The sequence below is a fragment of the Argopecten irradians genome, chromosome 2 (genome assembly GCF_041381155.1).
Source record: "Argopecten irradians isolate NY chromosome 2, Ai_NY, whole genome shotgun sequence".
Classification (NCBI taxonomy): domain Eukaryota; kingdom Metazoa; phylum Mollusca; class Bivalvia; order Pectinida; family Pectinidae; genus Argopecten; species Argopecten irradians.
The window spans coordinates 47,335,752-47,356,717 of record NC_091135.1 but is presented as its reverse complement, the minus strand read 5'-3'; the positions used below and the strand labels follow the sequence as shown (position 1 = coordinate 47,356,717).

At 33.1% G+C, this 20,966-nt stretch overlaps 2 protein-coding genes across 2 annotated transcripts in view; one reads left to right on the top strand and one right to left on the bottom strand.

The window, feature by feature from the left end:
• Window positions 1–5,192, bottom strand: part of LOC138315735 (uncharacterized) — a 41,067-nt gene extending 35,875 nt beyond the window's left edge. Inside the window, exon 1 of the mRNA XM_069256979.1 lies at window positions 4,985–5,192. The gene's annotated coding sequence lies outside the window, so the exon portion shown is untranslated. The remainder of the gene's footprint in view (window positions 1–4,984) is intronic.
• A 4,265-nt stretch (window positions 5,193–9,457) lies between these two features.
• On the top strand, window positions 9,458–20,690 carry LOC138315734 (uncharacterized). The gene is made up of 3 exons (XM_069256978.1): window positions 9,458–9,579; window positions 11,866–12,001; window positions 19,741–20,690. The coding sequence occupies exons 1-3, from the start codon at window positions 9,486–9,488 to the stop codon at window positions 19,994–19,996; spliced, it is 486 nt and encodes a 161-aa protein (XP_069113079.1). The 5' UTR covers window positions 9,458–9,485; the 3' UTR covers window positions 19,997–20,690.
• The last annotated feature ends 276 nt before the right edge of the window (window positions 20,691–20,966 follow it).

Below are 20,966 nucleotides of genomic sequence, written 5' to 3'. Positions count from 1 at the left end.
TAGTATTGAAATTTAATGAATTTAAAAGAGGAAGGGGTCTTTGGAAGTTCAATAACTCTCTTCTTTATGATACAGAATATGTTCAATTGATTAATAAGGTTATTACAATCAAAATGCTATTGATGACATAGAATATTCAATTTTACAGTTTAATATAGATGAACAATTATTCTTGGAAACTCTGTTAATGAACATTAGAGGCAAAACTATCTCCTTCTCTTCCCATAAAAAAACCAAAAGAAATTTAAAAGAAAATAAACTGATACAGACCATACAAGATTTAGAAAACAGTGAAGATGCTAATATTTTAGAAATAGAAGAAATAAAGAAAGAATTAGAAGCTATTCGGTCATATGAATTAAAAGGTAGTGTGATAAGATATAAAGTTAAGTGGGAGGAAGAGGGAGAAAAACCTACCAGATACTTTTTAAACTTAGAAAATAGAAACTTTGTTTCTAAAATAATTCCCAAAATACAAAAAGAAGATGGAACAGTAATAGATAAACAAGTAGACATCTTGGAAAATACCAAACAGTTTTATGAAAATCTCTATAAAGAGAACAAACATATAAATAATGTTGATCTAGATAATTACCTAAATTTCCCTGATCTACCAAAACTTACAGAGTCAGAGTCACAGTCTCTAGAAGGAGAGATCACTCTCAGAGAAGCAAGCTATTTTTAAAAAAACATGAAGAATAACAAAAGTCCAGGATCAGATGGTTTCACAGTAGAGTTTTTTAAAAAAAATTTGGAACAAAATTGGTAAATTTGTAGTTCGATCTTTAAATTTTGGTTTTTCAAAGGAAGAATTATCAGTAACCCAGCGGCAAGGAAATATTACATGCATACCAAAAGGTGATAAACCAAGACATTTTTTGAAAAAATTGGCGTCCAATCTCTTTGCTGAATATCACATATAAAATTGCCTCTGGGGTGATCTCTTACAGAATGGAAAGTGTTTTAGATAAACTTATAAGTCACGATCAAACTGGGTTTTTATCTGGGAGATATATTGGTGAAAATACACGTCTACTGTATGATATTATGAAATTCACTGAAGATAATGATATATTCCTGGTATGATTCTAATGATCGATTTTGAAAAAGCATTCGACTCCGTGTCTTGGAATTGCATTCGGAAAGTTCTAAGTTTTTTTGGCTTTGGTAGTGATATTTTAAGATGGTTTAATACTCTACATAACAATGTTACATCTGCAATTAATCAAGGTGGAAATCTTTCTCAATTTTTCGATATAAAACGATCTTGTCGTCAAGGTGACCCAATAGCTCCCTATATTTTTATTCTTTCTGCAGAAGTATTATCAATTCGACTAAGAAAAAATTTGAATATAAATGGAATCATAACAGAGAACTTTGATATTCTCACATCACAATATGCTGATGATACCTTTCTCACATTAGATGGGTCTGAGAAATCACTTCGTGAGACTCTAACAGAACTAACTTCTTTCCAAAAAATATCTGGTCTAAAAATGAATGTAGACAAAACTGAAATAATTTGGATTGGTAGTATGAAATACAGTAACGAAAGGATGCTTCCGGAATTCAATTTTAATTGGAGAAAAACTAAATTTACGCTACTTGGTATTGACTTTGATATAAATCTGGATAATATACCAAAACTAAATTTTGACAAAAAATTGTTAAACTGAAAAGTCTGATTAGCACCTGGAAAAAAAGGAAACTGACTCCTATTGGTAAAGTTCATATCATAAAATCACTAATGATTTCTCAATTTAACCACTTATTCATATCTCTTCCCAACCCAAGTGAAAAGGTTATAAAAGAAATAAATACAATTTTATTTGAATTTTTATGGGATGGTAAAACAGACAAAGTTAAAAGAGCTAATATCGTTCAAGAATATTTTAATGGTGGCTTGAAAATGGTGAATTTAAATGCTTTTATTAATTCCCTTAAATTAGGTTGGATCAGGAGATTATACACCTGCGAAGGGAAATGGAAATCTATTTTAAAGGAAGACATTGATTTTGATTTACTATTAAATGTTGGTGGTGAATATATTTTAAGATGTATTAACCTTTGTACAAATGATTTTTGGAAAGATACTTTTAAAGCCTGGTATAAAGTGAACAGTTCCAAAGAAGTTGAAGATTTACAAAATAAATCCTTTTTAACAGAAAGTATCTGGCATAACAAAAATATAACTGTTGGTGGTAAACCCGTTTTCTACAGGGCTTGGTATAGATTAGAAGTTCACACAATTGCTGATCTTCTGAAAGATCAAATAAACATAAATATTTACTCTTTTGAAGAATTTTTACAAAAATATGATAATTTACACACCAACTCCTTCAATTTCAAGGACTAATATCTGCTGTTCGTAAACGTCTGCCTAACCCTCAGCCGCAAAACCTATTACCACTTATACGTCCATATGTTCCCCTAAATATACAGATTTTCTTTTCAAATATAAAAAATTCAAAATTTCTATATGCTATTCTTAATAAGTCAGAAACTGAACCTACAGGTAAGCTGAAATGGCAAGAAGAATTTTTATTAGATGAAGAAAAGTGGAAGCATATTTATAACATTCCTTTTAAAGTAACAAAAAACACACTAAACTACAATGGCTTCAGTTTCGTATTTCTCATTATATTCTGACCACTAATTCAAAATTATTTAAGTATAGTATAGTAGCTAGCCCTATGTGTACTTTCTGTAATTCAGAGAGAGAAACAATAATTCATTTAATGTGGGAATGTCGAGAAGTACAAAATCTATTGCAAAACTTTGAAACTCTTTTAGATGCTCTTTATATTCCTTTTTCAATTAACAAACAATCTTTTCTTCTTGGTCTTACAACTAACAACCTTAATGCACCAGTTGATAATGTTATACTTTTAATCATTAAACAATACATTTACAGAACAAGATGTTTTCATAAAACCTTAAATATAAACACATTGGCAAAAAATATAAAAGAATATTATAATATTCACAGACACATATCAAATGGTCAAAATGATTTTTTGAAAGCAAAATTTATAAAAGTTGGAGTAAGTGGACACAAGTAAGTTTATACAATTTGATATATGAACTCTTTTTACGAAAAAAAATTAAGAACCAAGGATAATTAATTTTAAATCCTGACAACTTACCGGTATTACTTTTACAACCAATTCTCTACCATTAGATGAAAAATACATATTTCCACATCTCGACTCTATCCTCCTATACAACTTTTTCCTCTCTAACCTATCTTTCTTAACCTCTTATAAATGTCATATATGTCTGAACGAATGTGGGTGTATGGAAACCTTTGAATGTACCGTACATAATAATTTAAATAAACTATTTGATATATGTGTGAGGGTGTGTGTTTGTGTGTGTAAAAGTATAAATGTAAATGTCATGTAAAATTGATACCAATGAAATACTTTTGTTTTTGTATTTATGATGTTAAATTAATTGTCTTTGTCTGTATTGTCTGTAAAAATGAAAATGATTTCAAAAATAAAAAAATTATAAAAAAAGCTCTTCTGATAACTATCCCTTGTGCGTCTAGAGAAGAGAGACTTTTAATAGCCGGCCAATGAGATTGCAGCAGATCTAGAGGCCTCGCTCATGTATTTATCGGGAACAGACACTATGAATTTTAATAAGGCCTTTTTTTCAAAATCTAGGATTATGTGTGTGCAATTGGGGCTTAAATCGTCTTAGTGACTGACTTTGTATAGATGTGTAGGATGATTTTGAAAGGAAAATTATCGCTCTTTCCAATGGTAGAAGCCGTTTTTATGAAGATGTGCTAAAATGTGTTTTTATAGACGCTAAAAGTAGGCAGGTTAGAAATGTTGAGCTGTGAGCTTTCCACCCTTCTCGTATATAGTACCATGTAGAATATTTAGAGTGGTGATTTTTACCGTTTTTTTATCGTCACCTCTAAAACATCTGAAAATGGTCTTCGGACACTCTGGTTGGTCCATTATTATGTAATTTGTAACTAATTCTCGGATCCATGGGCGGTAATTTATGCATTTTGGGTGAGACATGAAAGATTAGTTTTGCTGTTTTTTTATACATAATTTTGATTGCATGTTGGTACTTTGAAATTTTGTGATTGAGAAAAAGTGTAAGTTTTATGATATATAGTAAGTTTCATAACGCTTGGCTTCTGTTTTAGACGGTGAAATCTAAAGTAAGCGAGTCAATTTCCGAAACAACATTTAAAAGTTTATATATCATAACTATAACGATAGTGTGCGATGAAGTTTCGCTATCAAATTGTGTACATGTAACCAATGACAATGTAGATTAATTTCGAAAGGTAAGGCGACCCATGTTATGGGAATGAATATTTAATATATATTCATATACTTGTATTTCTATATTTTAGAAAGTAATGATAAGTTTACTAAAAACTAAGGGCTGTGTAAAATTACAGAATTCATTAAAAAAATAAGAGCCTTTTGTTTACGTGTGTACGTCAGGCTGACCTATTTGGAAATGTAAACATTGTCCCATGATAATTACTGTTACGATAGTTTATATAATTATTTTTGAGGGAGTCAAAATATCTGATATTGTGCATGGGTGTAATTATAGTGTGTATATGAAATAATTACATAATGCAGACGATAATTGATTTTATCACAGGAAATGATTAAACCATGTCATATTTTAGGTTACTAAATAAATTCGTCTTAAATTGCTGTTTTATTATCATTTAAGAAAGTTTATTTTCGTTTCCGTTTTCTAAATATAGGCACACCTATTATCTACACTTATGTGTGTGCGCAATCTCAGATATATATATGGACTGAGAACCAACAACACGTTACGTCACAAAATATTATAGTGAAAGTAGATTTATAGACATAAACTGGAGACGACACCGTAAAACGTTGGTTGACTAAATTATATCTACAATAAAATGTGTCATTTTGATACTATTGTTTTTTGTCGTAAGGTATTTTTAGACATATACAGTACATACCTTAATTTCTTAAATTGTAGTTTAAAACATATACCAGATGCTTGCAGATCCCTCATACACAGAAGCTGACAGCTTGGTTATTGACATAAAAGAATCGTTGTCAGAAAACATCGGCATTGTATCAAACCTGAAGAAGTAGAAGTTGACTAGCTGTCTATGACATTGTCACAAGTGTCGTTTCTTATGTACCTGTACACGACCGACCAGATTGCGTCATCATTAGCATGTGGCGATATATAATTATTACACGAGTGAACATATAGCTATTTTTATATCGGTTAGTTATATAAAAGACCCATCACGAGTGTCACCCCAGTTCTCAAATTCTATTGGAAAAATAAGTTTCAAAAGAGTTTCAAAAAGCCTGTATATAATATAGTGTCTCAATTAGTATCACTGTACATAGTGCAACTAGTACGGCAACGATGTTATGATCCGTTTCCGGTATCGCTTCGATATACGAGTACCGAGTAGGTAGGTTCCAACTTGTAGAGTTTAAAGACATTGTGCATGGTGTTACAGACCGATATTCAGCTCAAGTGTTAATTAGATATCCTACCTTGTATTAAGATCGTGATTTCACGCAAAGTACTCCTATTTATCATACAATTGTGACACTTACATACAGCTTAATGCGAGTTCCTAGCACTTGCTTATTATTCAAGATATTCACAAAATATGACTGAGAAACAAATTATTAGGTTCATATGTATCAAATTTGCACTTTGCTAAATTTGATGAAGAATAAAGAGTGTTTGACCATTGTTTACATCGTTGTGTCAGTCTTTGCGCAACGGTTTTGATCGATGATATGCGAAAAAGTGTACGGTTTGGAGTTTTGAGATTGCAACGGTTTGGTATGATTTATATGATGGCGTCTCCATGCGTAATCAGAATCTTACCGTAACGTATCAAGTCATTAGTTAGCAGTTTATAAAGATGATCAGACCCACCAGAGAGCCCATTGGACCATATTATAGACGTTTTTAGTGACCAAGGATAAAAAATTTGTAAAAATCCTTATTCTACATTAAACCCGCGTAGTACTAAAGTGTAAAATATGGATGTTTTACCGGGTTTTTTTTATCTAAGTATCTCTAAAACGTCTAAAATGGTCTATGGGTACTCTTGTGGGTCCACGTCATTACATTAAATAATGTGTGTACACATAATATTATAAACTGTAAAAATAATTATCAGATCCCTAGCTGTGACATTATACATTGTTCGCAGTTCACTTCCAAATGATAGTTTTTGCCGCTGTCCATCTCGGTTCACACTGACTAATGCATATAAAATACTTTTACTAATTAGGCACTTTTTCATTATACGAGTAAGAATGTGTGTACCTGCAATACTGATAAGATACATGATTTCGTATATACCGTTTTTAATGCCCATCATTACAATGCCTATAGGTCTCTCCAATCCTTTGATGTGGGATTAAGGAGTTTTTACTTTTGAAAACTTTGGAATTTATGAAACATTTTATCGCATACCTACAAAAACTATTTTGGGAGAATTTTAATGGCAAAATTTGTTGTAAATATGCAATAGAGTCGGACATCTTGTTCCCACCGTCCTCGAATCCTAGCGTAACCACAAGGATCTGAGAATAAGCTACAGTTCATTTTAATATGGACCAATCAAAGAGCCCATAGACCATGTTTACACGTTTTAAGGGCCTAGATAAAAATCGTTTTACTCACATTCTACAAAGTACGTATATATTGCGAAAGGTGGAAAGCTCCCCGATACACAAAAAAATATTTAAAAAAATCTACCACGCCTGTGCTTTAGCGGCCAAAAAATCATTTTTCTATGAAGTCTTAAGAAACAGATTACTACCGTTGGAAAGAGCGATGCTTTTTCTGTTTAAAATCGTATAAAATGGTCCATAGGCACTGTGTTAGGTGTACATTGATACAAACTTTATCTAATTATCAGACTCTTGTGGGCGTAACGTCTTGGTTTCTTGATGTCTCTTCATCGTTTTTGAAATTACGTCAGATTGAATTTCGTGCCCGTTAATAACCGATATTTATATTGTCACTGTACACATGTACAGTACCTATGTCTGGCTATTAAACCCAATGTATGATAATTCTCTATATTAACATTGGCAGTTACATGTAGATTTTGGTGTACTAATTTCTTCAGAGTTCAAGAGGTCACAAAAACACTGAGTTTAAGTCAATGTGAGAATTCGTTGAATAACGTTAAAGTATTCTTAAAACTGAAAAAGTATATGTATCTTTGTATATTTGGTTTATCGGTAGTCAGATACTGTCAATGTTTAATCGGTTGTTCATGACAACACACAAGAAGAAATCGAACCAAGAGTTTCCCCGAAAAATCATCAACTGTTTATCAAATAATATTCTTCCTTATACAGACGTATCCGAACGCGTTTTGTTATTAAACTTCAGTTTTTTTTCTTTATAACTGGAACGACTAGTGACTTTGCCCGTGTATCACTAGTGCAATTAAGCATTCGTTGTCATATTTTGACATGCATTGGTGTGTGACATAAATTGGTTGTTCTAGCATAGATCTATCATGGTGCGGATATATGTTAAAATACAGTCACATGATATATGCATGCTTTTGGTCTTGGGACACTGGATACATGTTTTAACAATATTGCAAAATATTCTGTTATCACCCTCGGAAACCACAGCTGTCTTAACTCCACTACGTTCTTTACATAGCAATACGTGCCCAAAACTTGATGAGTGTTTCTTACCCTTGAAATATGGACATGTACGTGTACTCATACGTAATGTTAATGTGATTATGTCACTTTAATTAAATATACTAGGAAGTCGATGGAAAGAGGACGTTTGAGTGTGAGAGAGGTGGTTTAGGATTACTAACTATTTTTTATTTTTACGATGTACATTATTAGCAAGGTATATATAGAGTAGACCGGACATGTGTGACATTTTTGATATTTCTGATCGTTTTCTGTGCCACAGGTTCACACTTGAAAACGGTCACAAACTAAAATACCACACCTACACGTTTTAATTTGTTGGGAAACAGACCACACAGACACCAATATTAAAGTTGCGTGAACATAGCGAAGTATCAGTATATGATACACATGTGAACTATAATTGTGGTCAATGTTAATAAACTGGTACATACACATGTACAGTTACATGTACATGCACTTAATCGTCTATATATACTGAAATCAGAACATGCAATTTTCACGAACCGTCAAAATAACAAATACAACCACATGAAGGAGTAACTTAAAAAACAGAGGTTTGAAACAGAAAAGGCCCAGCGGGCCCCCCGAATTTCCATTATTCCCAATCTAATTAATTAGTCAAGCAATTCCGCCTCCATTACCTTGCTCTTCAAATTGCACCAGTAAAAGCATCGTATTGTAAAAAAAAAAAACAAAAGTGAGAAAAAAGAGCGGAAGGAAAAAAAAAAATAGTTTTTTAAAAAAGACAGCGGAAGAGCGGAATATTATTTTGTTTTTGTTAATTAGATTGCATTTAATCCCTTTAGTTTTTTTATTTGAAAAAAATGGTAATTTCTACAATTTTGTTTAGGCATGTATTGGAATTTTAGGGGCATATGAATTTTAGTTACAGTACTAGTCCTGTGTATATACAATGTTTTCGGACCTATTCTAGTCTCCATGTAAAATATAAAGAATGTTAATTCAGTTAATATGTAATATAATTTGGATCTATATGTATTAGTATTTAAAATCGTTTTGCTTATATTTAGTTGATGACAGGGAGTTGGAGCGCCTCTGGTTCTAGGGTTTATATTATATAAATTTCGATAAATATCTTTAAAATTAGTCACATGATCACGAGGAAAAATTTGGACACATGTTAGATGAGAATGATAAAAAACTTATCAAGGGTTTTATCTTATTTGGCTACCACGATCCCACTTCCGTTCAATAAGGATCTGACAATATCCCATAAGGGGTCACGTCAAGATGACCTTTATACCACGTGTACATCAGAGCAAATGCAGTTTCCAACACCTAACAACATCATTTGAAAACGTCTTTTCGCCCCAGTATATATATACAATTAGCTTTGTTGTGCACTTCAGGCGAGATGGTTACATACACGAAAATAATTTGGACAGCTTTTCTCAAACTTTTTCGTCCCCAGTCAAGATTCTTGGCAGTGGCACTTTGATTGGCCATTTCAAAAGTCATCTTGACGTGACCCCCTAATGGGATGTTCCAGATCCTCTTATCCAACGTAGTGATTATAAGGATCTGTATTTTAATCAGATTGTTACTGTTGTCTTGTTGGTATTGTGGTAACGTGTCTCTGGATCTGGAGTTGTTTTTTTTTTTTTTTTTGTATCTGTCGCATTCAATTTCTACATAACGGGTTCAGATGTGATAATGTGTTTTTTTTTACAGAAATAAAGACTGTAAGGCCATGATGATAACGACAGAGAGGGAAGTTTTTACAGTAAAATGGCATCGATCTAGAGTGGATGCCTCTACAGGATGGCGAAACAATCCTCAAGTTTCCAGAAGGCACTCGAAAATATCATGTGGAGGGTGATGCATTACCCCCTCCCAACGATCGCGGCTATCAACGGTAAGCATAGAGAATAGAGGGTGAGGGGTGGGGTAGTCATTAACACAGGTACCGAGTCCAAACCCAATTTATCAAAATTACCACATCAAATATCTAATAAGGAATTTAACGTCAATATTTCAATTTTAGGAGTTTTATGAATCAAATGTTAAAGTTTCTATTCATAAAAATTAGAAACTTGGAGCAAAAAAAAAATCAAAAAATTTCAAAAACAATAAAAAAAAAAAAATAAAAAATAAAGATATGTGTTGCACGTTTTAAGAGAAAATTACGAAAGCCTGTCAAGGGTCACATTAAAGAAAAATATTTTGTCGTTATAACGACGACTTAGTATGTCGCAATAACGACTTAGTTTATGTCCTTAATAACGACTAGTTATGTCGTTAATAAAATAACGACATATTATTATATGGCTGGTGTTTTTGCTGTATTTTGATTGGCCCATACGTTTCTCAGAAAGTATTCATCAACTGCGATAAATTAACCCCGAAAAGAAATCGGCGACACGAAAAAGCACGCATTCAGGTTACTGGACTCAGTCCAGATACCTCTAGCGAGTCCAGTAAACCTGTGTCAAAAATAAATCGAGGGAAACTCCCTTTAAATGTGACGTCATAATCACTTTTGACGTCGATTCGTACCCATATTATAGCGTAACGGAAGTTTCCCTATTCAATGTCATCGGGATAATCTATGTGACGTCATTATTATAGTCGGAAACAGATATAAGCGGAAGGCAGCAAGTTTACTGCGATCAACGGTGATCAACTGCGAACTTCAATTTATGGAAATACGTTCATAAATGCCCAGACGGGCAGTTGATGCAGCGATGAAATATTCCGATTCTACCAATCTGAAAACAGTAGCTAGAAAGCATTTGGATAATTACCATAATACCATATACTACGTGTAATGGATAAACTACTTTTGTGAAGAGAACATTTGCAGGTATCATCCTGTTTATTGTAGTAAAGTCTTTATTGAACCTCTGGCCTCGGGATATATCACTTACTTGGGTTGATAATTCACCGTATCCACCTAAAAAAGGTCGATAATTGTATATTGTTATAGGACTGGTGTTTTTGCTGTCTTTTGATTGGCCGATACGCTTCTCAGAAGTATTCATCAACTGCGATATCAACCCCGAAATGGGCGGCGAAAAGCACGCAAGATTACTGGCCTCCGGCCTCGGGATATATAACTTACTCGGATTGATAACTCACAGTATCCACCCGAAAATAGGTCGATAATTGTATAATAACGACTTAGTATCTCGTAGTTAACTATGTCGTAATAACGACTTAGTTATGTCGTAATAACGACTTAGCTATGTCGTGATAACGACTTAGTATCTCGTAATAACGACTTAACTATGTAGTAATTACGACTTAGTATGTCGTAATAACGACATGGTATCTCGTGATAACGACTTAGTATCTCGTAATAACAACTTAACTACGTCGTAATAACGACTTAGCTATATCGTGATAACGACATAGTATCTCGTAATAACGACATAGCTAAGTCGTTATTACAACATACAAATGTACTCAGTCGTTATTACGAAATACTAATAGCTAAGTCGTTATTACGATATAGGTAAGTCGTTTAAACGACATATCTAAGTCGTCATTACGACATACTAAGCCGTTATTACGACATAGCTTAGTCGTTATAACGAAATACTATGTGATATTACGACATAACTAAGTCGTTATTACGACATACAAATGTACTAAGCCGTTATTACGAGATACTATCTATAGCGTGAGGTCGATATATTACGACATACCTATCTGTCTTAACCACGAACTATGTCAGTTCTTACGTGATACCTTATGTCGTATATTACGACATAACTAAGTCGTAATTACGAAATACTATGTCGTTATTACGACATAACTTAGTCGTTATTACGACATACTTATTACGACATACTAAGTCGTTATAACGACATAATATTTTTTTTCAATGTGACCCTAACAGGCTTCCGTTGTACATAATGATAATTATAAAAAAATAACACAATTTTGTTTTGGTTGAAGACATTTCCCGCCTGGTAGTCATGGTGTCACAATAATCAGTTGGTTGTTTATTATGCCAAAACACGTAAATATAGTGCATTGATCGTGTGTCACCATACAATGGAGGTCTTCCTCAAATATATATCAGAGTTACTTCCCTTAGTTTTACTCCGTCGGTACTATATAAATCACACTGTAACTGTAAAACGAAATCCATTGTTCCCAATAACCAATAATACTACCTCTGTTACCATGGTAACAGGTCATGCTTTCGCGGGCGGTGCCTTCCTGGCGATGTCACATGACTACAGAGTGATGAGGGCGGACCGGGGCTGGATTTCGTGGAACGAGACTCACCTCAAGTTACGTTTAGGGGATATGCTCCTGGACCTACTCAGGTGAATATACTTTTGGTATAATTACGTCAAAATATTAAACGCGTTAAGTAAACTCTGATACCTTGGAGAATATTGAATGACGATATGTTTTATTTTCATTAGTCGTAAATTCAATTTTAGATAGTTTCGTATTTCTTTTAAATGCTAGTAGTCCAGTAAAGATAGGGTGTTACCCAAAAATAATTGCAACAGAATTTTTTCTGTGTGTTTTTCATACAGATCTGACTTTGTTTTATACAAGGAAAAAGTAGCCACATATAAAAGTTTGGGAAAATGTTTTTTTTTCTTGATCCCCAAAAATCAGAAAAAAATAGGGATATTTGCATAATTTGCGAACTTTGAAGCCAAATATAAACTTACATGGTTTATCACGAGATACTAGAAAATCTACTGTAATGGCAAGAACGTTATAAGGATAGCACAGAATGCCAAAACCATAAATTGAAATCAACACAGGGGAAAAGTGTGACAACAAGAAAATTGCATAATTATGTCCTTGTAACAGCCAAATATGCTTTTGTTGGAATGTTAGGATAAAAATTTGTTATTATCAACAATACCATTGATACTTATTTTGGTGGAATCTTTTAAAATAAAACTTGTTGATTAAAGGATTTAAAAGTAAAACATTTTACTTTCACTACCTGAGATAACATGGTTGCTCAAAGTTAGTCTTTTGGCCTTTTCCAATGATTTTTTTAAGTCCAAATTGAATAATGTGTCTTTTATTCAAGAATTATTCAGTAAGTACCGTCTCAAGTGTTTAGATAGTTTTTAATTCAGATTCTATGTAGGCTATTCTCACCTAAAAGAGACAACTATATCAAAATATCCACAAATATAAAAGAACGTGAGGTCGATCAAATTCTCATTTAGTGCCAATTTGAGTAAACTTCTTTATATTTCAGTCCTTAGGTTGAAATATCAAAAATGTGAATTTCTATTTTGTGACTTATCAGATTGAAAAATCCTTTGGCAGATATATTATCAACAATACCATTGATACTTATTTTGGTGGAATCTTTTAAAATAAAACTTGTTGATTAAAGGATTTAAAAGTAAAAACATTTTACTTTCACTACCTATGTGAGATAACATGGTTGCTCAAAGTTAGTCTTTTGGCCTTTTCCAATGATTTTTTTAAGTCCAAATTGAATAATGTGTCTTTTATTCAAGAATTATTCAGTAAGTACCGTCTCAAGTGTTTAGATAGTTTTTAATTCAGATTCTATGTAGGCTATTCTCACCTAAAAGAGACAACTATATCAAAATATCCACAAATATAAAAGAACGTGAGGTCGATCAAATTCTCATTTAGTGCCAATTTGAGTAAACTTCTTTATATTTCAGTCCTTAGGTTGAAATATCAAAAATGTGAATTTCTATTTTGTGACTTATCAGATTGAAAAATCCTTTGGCAGATATTACCACCATAATGGAGCGTTTTTCATAAAGTGAGATTGAAGTTTCTTTTTGATCAAATATTTGAATAGGTCAATTTTTTATTTTTCCATAATGGAACCGGATGGGGGTTACACAATTTTCAATGAGATAAAGGAAATAAAGAAGAGCTCATTTTCAATTTTATAGCTGAAAATCATCACAGTTCTGATTTATTTACTGGCAAAATTTTATGACAAACGAATAAAGCATATTCGAAAAATTAAGATTTTTGTATTGCAGATTTATGGACTTAGACATATTTTGGTATTCAGCCAAATTAACGTGATAGGAAGTTTTGAGTACCAAATAAGATGTCCATATGTATACCGTTTTTACAACAAATGATCAAAATAACAAGTACAAAAACACAAAAAAGGATATAACATATTTGGAAGCATTTGGTTTTTTATTTTCCGAAATATTAGCTACCCTAATAGGTGTTTTGCGAAAAATTTAAGTATAAAAACACTTATCGATCATGCATTAATATCAAAGAAAAAGTAATTCTTTAAGACATAGAATATCAACTTATATTGTTCAGGGTATTATATTATAAATGTTTGCATCTAAAAAGAACAAAAATGGTAATGCTAGCTAAATTTAAAAGGTTTTGAGCCGTTTTCATCCTTCTTTATTTCTTGGATTGACTGAAATTATTGTATCATTTCAACTTATTTGTATTAACCTAAAGTTTGTCTTACTATATACCCGATTTCATATTTCAAATATTGTAAAAATAGCAGATATTGTACTTTTAAAGTGGTAAAAAGTGTGATTTCTTTATATTTTCTTATATTTTGGGTGTTAAAAAAAAGACTTTCCGAACATATGATTTTTTGCGACTTTTTTCATGGTAAAATACCAAGATTCTCCAACCCAAAAACCAGAAAACAAATTCTGTTGCAATTATTTGGAGGTTTGGCCTCTATTTTTCGTATTTTTACTGGACTATAGCTTTGCTTAGACCACTTGTCTCGCGGTCTCGTTTTGATTATAAGTGTTTTTTTCTATGTAAGAATTGATTATATGTTTGTTATATCAGTAATCAATATGATTGTGGGATGATGTATATATGTACAAAGTTACAACATTGTATTATATTTTCTTATTGTATTTTATTAGTTTATTGGTTACATGTGTCTGTTTGAGTGTAATAAAGCCACTTGAATTGATAAGAGACTAGGTAAATTGGAAATTTAAGATAGTCTGTGTGTGGAAAATACTAAACTATTACGAAATCTTCTGTGCCTTCAAATAATAAATCTCGTGCAGAATTTTGCAAGAGTTTTCATTATAGTTTGGTATTTTCCATACATACCCGGTATCTTAAATTACCAAATATCGTCATTCAATATTCACCAAGGTGTCAGAGTTTATTCCATCTATGTTCATATCCAATGTCATACTAATTATACCTGAGTATCTCCAGATATAAAGTCAGTTTCGTTTGTTTATGTTTACGCCTACAAACAACTCTCTGGGGTCATTTTGGGCGTGACAAATTCTTATATTGGAGGAAAAGGGCAGTGTATCAAAAAAAAATCTATAACCGGTGCCTTGCAACTCACTCTTTTACATTGAACTCAGGAGGTGAAGGGCTAGTGCACGTGGTAGAATGTAGACTGCCCATCATATCAATTTTAAGCTAAGTGACTGCGCAGGAAGTTTACTTTGGACATGACACATCTCTAAACTGAATATACCATACCACTGTACCGTATGTTCAATTACGGTGTACATGTATATATGTAGATGAATTACAATATAATATTCACTTGTATATATTTTATAATCATAAATGAATAAGTCAGCTGAATAAATCGTACCTGTACTCTGCATATATACATGAATCTATGTTCACTACACGAAGTTGGATTCCAACTCAACTTAGCTTTATATCTATATCATCCTTTTCTATTTTATTGATCTATAAGTAAACCAAATATATCGTACCACTGTACCGCACGACCTTATATACATGTATCTATGCTTAGTCCATGTATGTGAATTTCAACTCAATATAGTTATATATTTATTTATATTATATCATATATGCATGTATCTGTGTTTATAACATGAATGAAGGATTCAAATATATGTCCATATAATTTATATATTTACCCACCACACCTTGCTTCTATCCAATCAGAGATTATCCATGTTTCACCACTGAAGAGTTCCATTTCTTCTACTTCTTGTAACCTGTCCGTGCTATGTACTCTGCCTTGTTTTTCAAATGTTTCCCTTTCGTTTCACTTTACTTCCTTTTCTCTTCTGTCTTTACGATTCAACCCACCTTACAAGATGCGCAATCATATTACCGCTGGTAGACCTCCTATTCACATTAACCGTCTTTATTTTTCAACCCCCATGACAGGTAACGATGTATGTGCATGGAGGGCTGCCATCGGATGTTTCTATTGTAAAATATCTTGCATATCAATCACCTTTGTTTTTAAGAAAAATCTTCCGAATATTTTCAAAATGTTTCTTTCCAAACTCATTTGTGTCCATTTAATATATGTTTTGCTTCTGCAGTTGTCCCACTTCATTCTTAATCCATATAATTCGTTAGCAATTATTTTACTAATAGCTGGGGATATTCATCCAAATCCAGGTCCTGACTCTGATAGCAGTTTATCTGCTAGTGCTCTGAGTATCCTAAATTTGAATATCCGCAGTCTGCGGAATAAAGTGAATTATTTGAATTCATTGGTAGACGATATTGATATTTTATGTGTTACGGAAACACACCTTGATGACTCTATTCCAAATTCTGACATCCGAATAGATGGTTTCTCTGAACCTTTTCGAAAGGATAGAAATATGTTTGGTGGCGGTGTCGCTATGTATATCTCGGAATCCCTTTTCGCCAAGCGAAGACTCGACCTTGAATCTGATAACACTGAATTAATATGGTTACAGTTAAAATGCAAAAATATTCTCTATCTAATTTGCAACTTATACAGACCCCCTAGTAATGATAGTACTGACCTGTGGCAGCATCTGCGATATTCGATTGATGCTGCATTTGAAGAAACTTCATATGTAATTATCACAGGCGATTTAAATGTTGATTTTTCTGTAAATGTCAGAGGTGATTTAGGTTATATTCTGACAAATTATAATTTATTAAATGTAATTACCGAGTCTACCAGGCAGTCTGCTACTTCTTCCACACTTCTTGATCCGTTTATAGTTAGTGATTTGGTTGATGTCATTTTTTTCTGATGTTATTAATATTGAGCGAGCAGTTAGTGACCATGATGCAGCAATTGTAATAATTAAAATTCCAGTAAAAGTTAACCACTTTTATAAAAGAAAGGTGTGGCAGTACGAGCATGCTAATGTTGAGGAACTAAAGACCATATTAAGCAGTATCCCGTGGTTTGATATTTTGAACAATATGCCAAATGTTAATCAAATGTGTAGTTTTTTTACTGAAACATTTCTTGATGCTATAAGTAAATGTATTCTTTGCAGAGAAATTCTGGTCAGAGATACAGACAAACCGTGGATGAATAGCCTCCTCAGACTCTATATGAGAAAAAGAGATAGACTTAAAAAAATATTTTTTAACCATAGGACAGATCGAAATAGGAGTAATTATAAGCATATGAGAAATAAAGTGAATAACATGATAAAAAGGGCAAAAGAAATTTTCTACGATAATATCGATACAGTGATAGATAATAACAATAACAATCCCAAGATATATTGGAAACTTCTTAGAAATATACTTAAAGGACAGAAGAACACAGAGATATCCCCGTTATTGGACTGTACCACTAACGAAATGATATATGATAACGACAGTAAATGTGAACTTTTAAATAATTATTTTAGCTCTGTTTCCAACTTACCGGCAAATGAATTAGATAAAGATTTACCATTATTTGATAGTCGTACTGGCTCTGTTTTATCCGAAATAAATATTGCTCCCAGTGAAATCTTAGACATCTTAGATATATTAAATGTTAAAAAAGCGTCAGGCCCTGACGGTATAAGTCATAAAATGTTGAAGTTGGCCTCAAATGAAGTTTGTGTGCCTCTGTCTATGATATTTAATTTTTCCCTTTCGTCTGGTGTATATCCTGACGCATGGAAAATTGCTCATGTTATGCCTATTTTTAAATCTAATGACCCCAGCATTGTGTCTAATTACAGACCAATATCTCTTCTAAGCTGTATAGGTAAATTATTTGAGCGTGTAGTATATAAATACATCTATAATTTCATGATTGATAATGACTTAATCTATAAATACCAGGCAGGATTTTTATCCATGCATTCTACCTCACATCAGCTTATTGAAATCTACCACTCAATAATTACCTCCTTAGAAAAGTATGAACATTCCATTTTAATATTTTGTGATTTTTCGAAGGCTTTCGACAGGGTATGGCATAAGGGTCTCATACATAAGCTGAACAATTACGGTATATCAGGTCAACTTCTTCGATGGATAAGTAACTACTTGAGTAACAGAAAACAAGCGGTTTTTGTAAAACAATCATTATCTTCTTTTAAAACAATACTTGCTGGTGTTCCTCAAGGTTCTGTACTTGGACCCTTGTTTTTCCTGATATACATAAATGATATCTGTTGTAATCTTGCTTCTCTAACTAGGCTTTTTGCAGATGATACATCACTCTCTTACTCATCCTCGAACTTACTTCTAATCGAGAACGAAGCACAATCGGACTTAAGGAAACTAGAAATTTGGTCGAAAGATTGGTTGATGAAATTCAATCCCATTAAAACAGAGGCTCTAGTCATATCTAATCGTCAGTTACCGTATAACCCGTCCCTTACTTTTGATGACACTCCCATTCATTTTACTAATAATCACAAACACCTCGGTGTTATTATAACTAACGACTGTAAGTAGAATATCCATATATAATATATCACAAGTAAAGTAACTAAATACATAGCAACCCTACGCAAACTTAAACTAATTCTAAAAAGAAATAACTTGGAAAAACTGTATCTCACTTATATAAGACCTTTGCTTGAGTATGCGTGTGAAGTATGGGACAACTGCGGAGTAAATAATTCTTTAAAACTTGAAAATATTCAGTTAGAAGCGGCAAGGATTGTTACAGGGCTTCCAGTTTTTACTAAAACTGAGTTTTTATACCGCGAAACGGGTTGGCTGCCACTTTCTAAGAGACGTGAAGCTCGTAAACTTTCGATGTTATATTCAATAGTCCATGGTATGGCACCAAGTTTCCTCATAGATATATTGCCTGATGATGTTGGTAATTTAACCCCTTATAACTTACGAAATGCATATCAAATAAGAGAACACTACTATCGGTTACAATTATCTCAAAGTTCATTTTTCCCTCTACTATACATCTTTGGAATGTTTTAGACCATAACATTAGAAATTCTCCTTCCATAAATTCTTTTAAACTCAATATGATGAAATCCCTGAAAACAAATTCAAACTTTAATTTTCCTTTTGCAACATATGGACCAAGAAAACTTAATATCCTCCATTGTCGTCTAAGAAACCGAGCAAGTTCCCTAAAATATGACCTTTTTAGAGCAAATCTTACCGATTCTGCATATTGTCAGTGTGGACATCCCTGTGAGGACAGCTATCACTTCTTTATTGTTTGCCCTTTGTATGCCAATCATCGAGCACTTCTCAACACTGATTTATCGTGGTACGAAGGCGCCATTAACATTGATATTCTATGCAAAGGTGATCTTAACATTTCAATCATTAATAACATGAAAATTGCAAAAGCTGTACAGCAATTCCTGGTAAGAACGGGTAGATTTGATTGATCGACTCTCTCTCTCTTCATCTATCTTTTTCTCTCTTTCTATCTCTCTCTCTTTCACACTCTCTCTCTCCCCCCCCTCTCTCTTTTCGCTCTCTTACTTATTTCCTATATCATTACAAGTTGTCAAGATTTTTTTTCCCATTTTTCATCGCTTGTTTTATATATTATAATGGTATCACACGAATACTAATAGTAGGGACTAATCTCTATCTTTCTCCCTCTCTCTTACTAGTTTAATGTTCTTGGTGTTTTATGTGAATTCATACTATTTTGTTCCATGTAATCACGTGACTATTCATTTATGTATGTTTATATTTTCTATATTTCAGGAGAAGTCGCATATAAGTTGGTAAAACTTAATGACTTATCCTTTTGTCATTTTATGTCAATAAAATATGTTTAAACTTAAAAACACATCTCTAAATGTGGATCAATAAGGAATTAAGGAAAGTATTATGAATTCGTATACATCGACTGTTTTCTCCTCATTTTCAGTAAAAAGGTTCTCGCTATGAAATCTATAAGAGAGGCTGTGTTATTCGGCAAAAGAGTTACCGCGGACCAGGCTAAAGAACTCTTTCTGGTGGATGCCATGGCAGAGTTACCAGACTTGATACCTAAAGCTAAACAGCTGGCACTAGAGGCGCTGGGACCAAACGGTATAGATCGAGACATGTTACAAGTGATGAAACAGGATTTGTATGTGAGACCGTCGGGGGACAAGCCTTTCCTACCAGAGGCCAAATTGTGAGGAAGAAATAATGTGCAAGAGGGCTATTTTTGTTAGTACGGAAGATATAAATTTTCTCTTAAAGGAGGCGTCAAAATATCCACACTCTCCATATTGCACATACTTGTCAGTATTTGCTGCCACTGATTCGATGTGACGGTGTTAACAAATTAACTTTAAGCAGACTGTGATAGATATATATATTCAGACCAAGTGATGAGTTAATTGTTTTTATCATATCTATTGTGTTGCGTTATCTGGATGCAGTAAAGGCAATACAATTGGTAGACCTATACCCTACACACATTATGATTGTTACATAATGACATCACGTCACGAGACTACAAGTCATAGTTGTCACAAATGACGTCACATTAAAGAGACACAAGCTGTGTGTCACACTTCATAATTATCCTAAAATGACGTCACGTTTGTTGAACGACATATGGTGTACTACCTGCCGAATTATCCTGATCTCCTGGTACAATCACACCACAAATTATATGGGTTGTGTGTAAATTATTGTTAAATGTGTAAGTGGATTGTTACCATTGGTGTAGATGTTATCATGATGAACTATAAAGTGCAATGATATTAAGCCCTATTCCATGTGTATTAAGTCATATTTTTCATGTGTAAATGGGTACAATATTCTAACAATTTACAATGAAATATATGTGTATAGAGACAGAAATGAAATTGATATTGAAACTAATATATTTGTTTGCTTCTTCTTTCAGTATGATCTCTTTTTAGGTCATCTGACCGAAGGTCAGGATGACCTATTGTCATCGTGTTTCGTCCGTCGTCGTGCGCCGTCCGCCGTCCGCCGTGCGCCGTCCGCCGTGCGCCGTGCGCCGTGCGTCGTGCGTAAGACTATTTATACAAAAGCCTTCTCCTCCTTCATCCTTTGATGGATTTCATCCATATTTGGTTTGAAGCATCATTAGGGAAGGACAATCATATTTTATATAAATGAGCCTGGTCCGAC

Excerpts from the sequence above, each read along its gene's own strand:
- LOC138315734 (XM_069256978.1), top strand. The coding sequence starts at position 9,486 with ATGGCGAAACAATCCTCAAGTTTCCAGAAGGCACTCGAAAATATCATG. Across the intron at positions 9,580-11,865 it reads AACGATCGCGGCTATCAACG|GTCATGCTTTCGCGGGCGGT; the intron begins GTAAGCATAGAG and ends CCATGGTAACAG. Across the intron at positions 12,002-19,740 it reads ATGCTCCTGGACCTACTCAG|TAAAAAGGTTCTCGCTATGA; the intron begins GTGAATATACTT and ends CCTCATTTTCAG.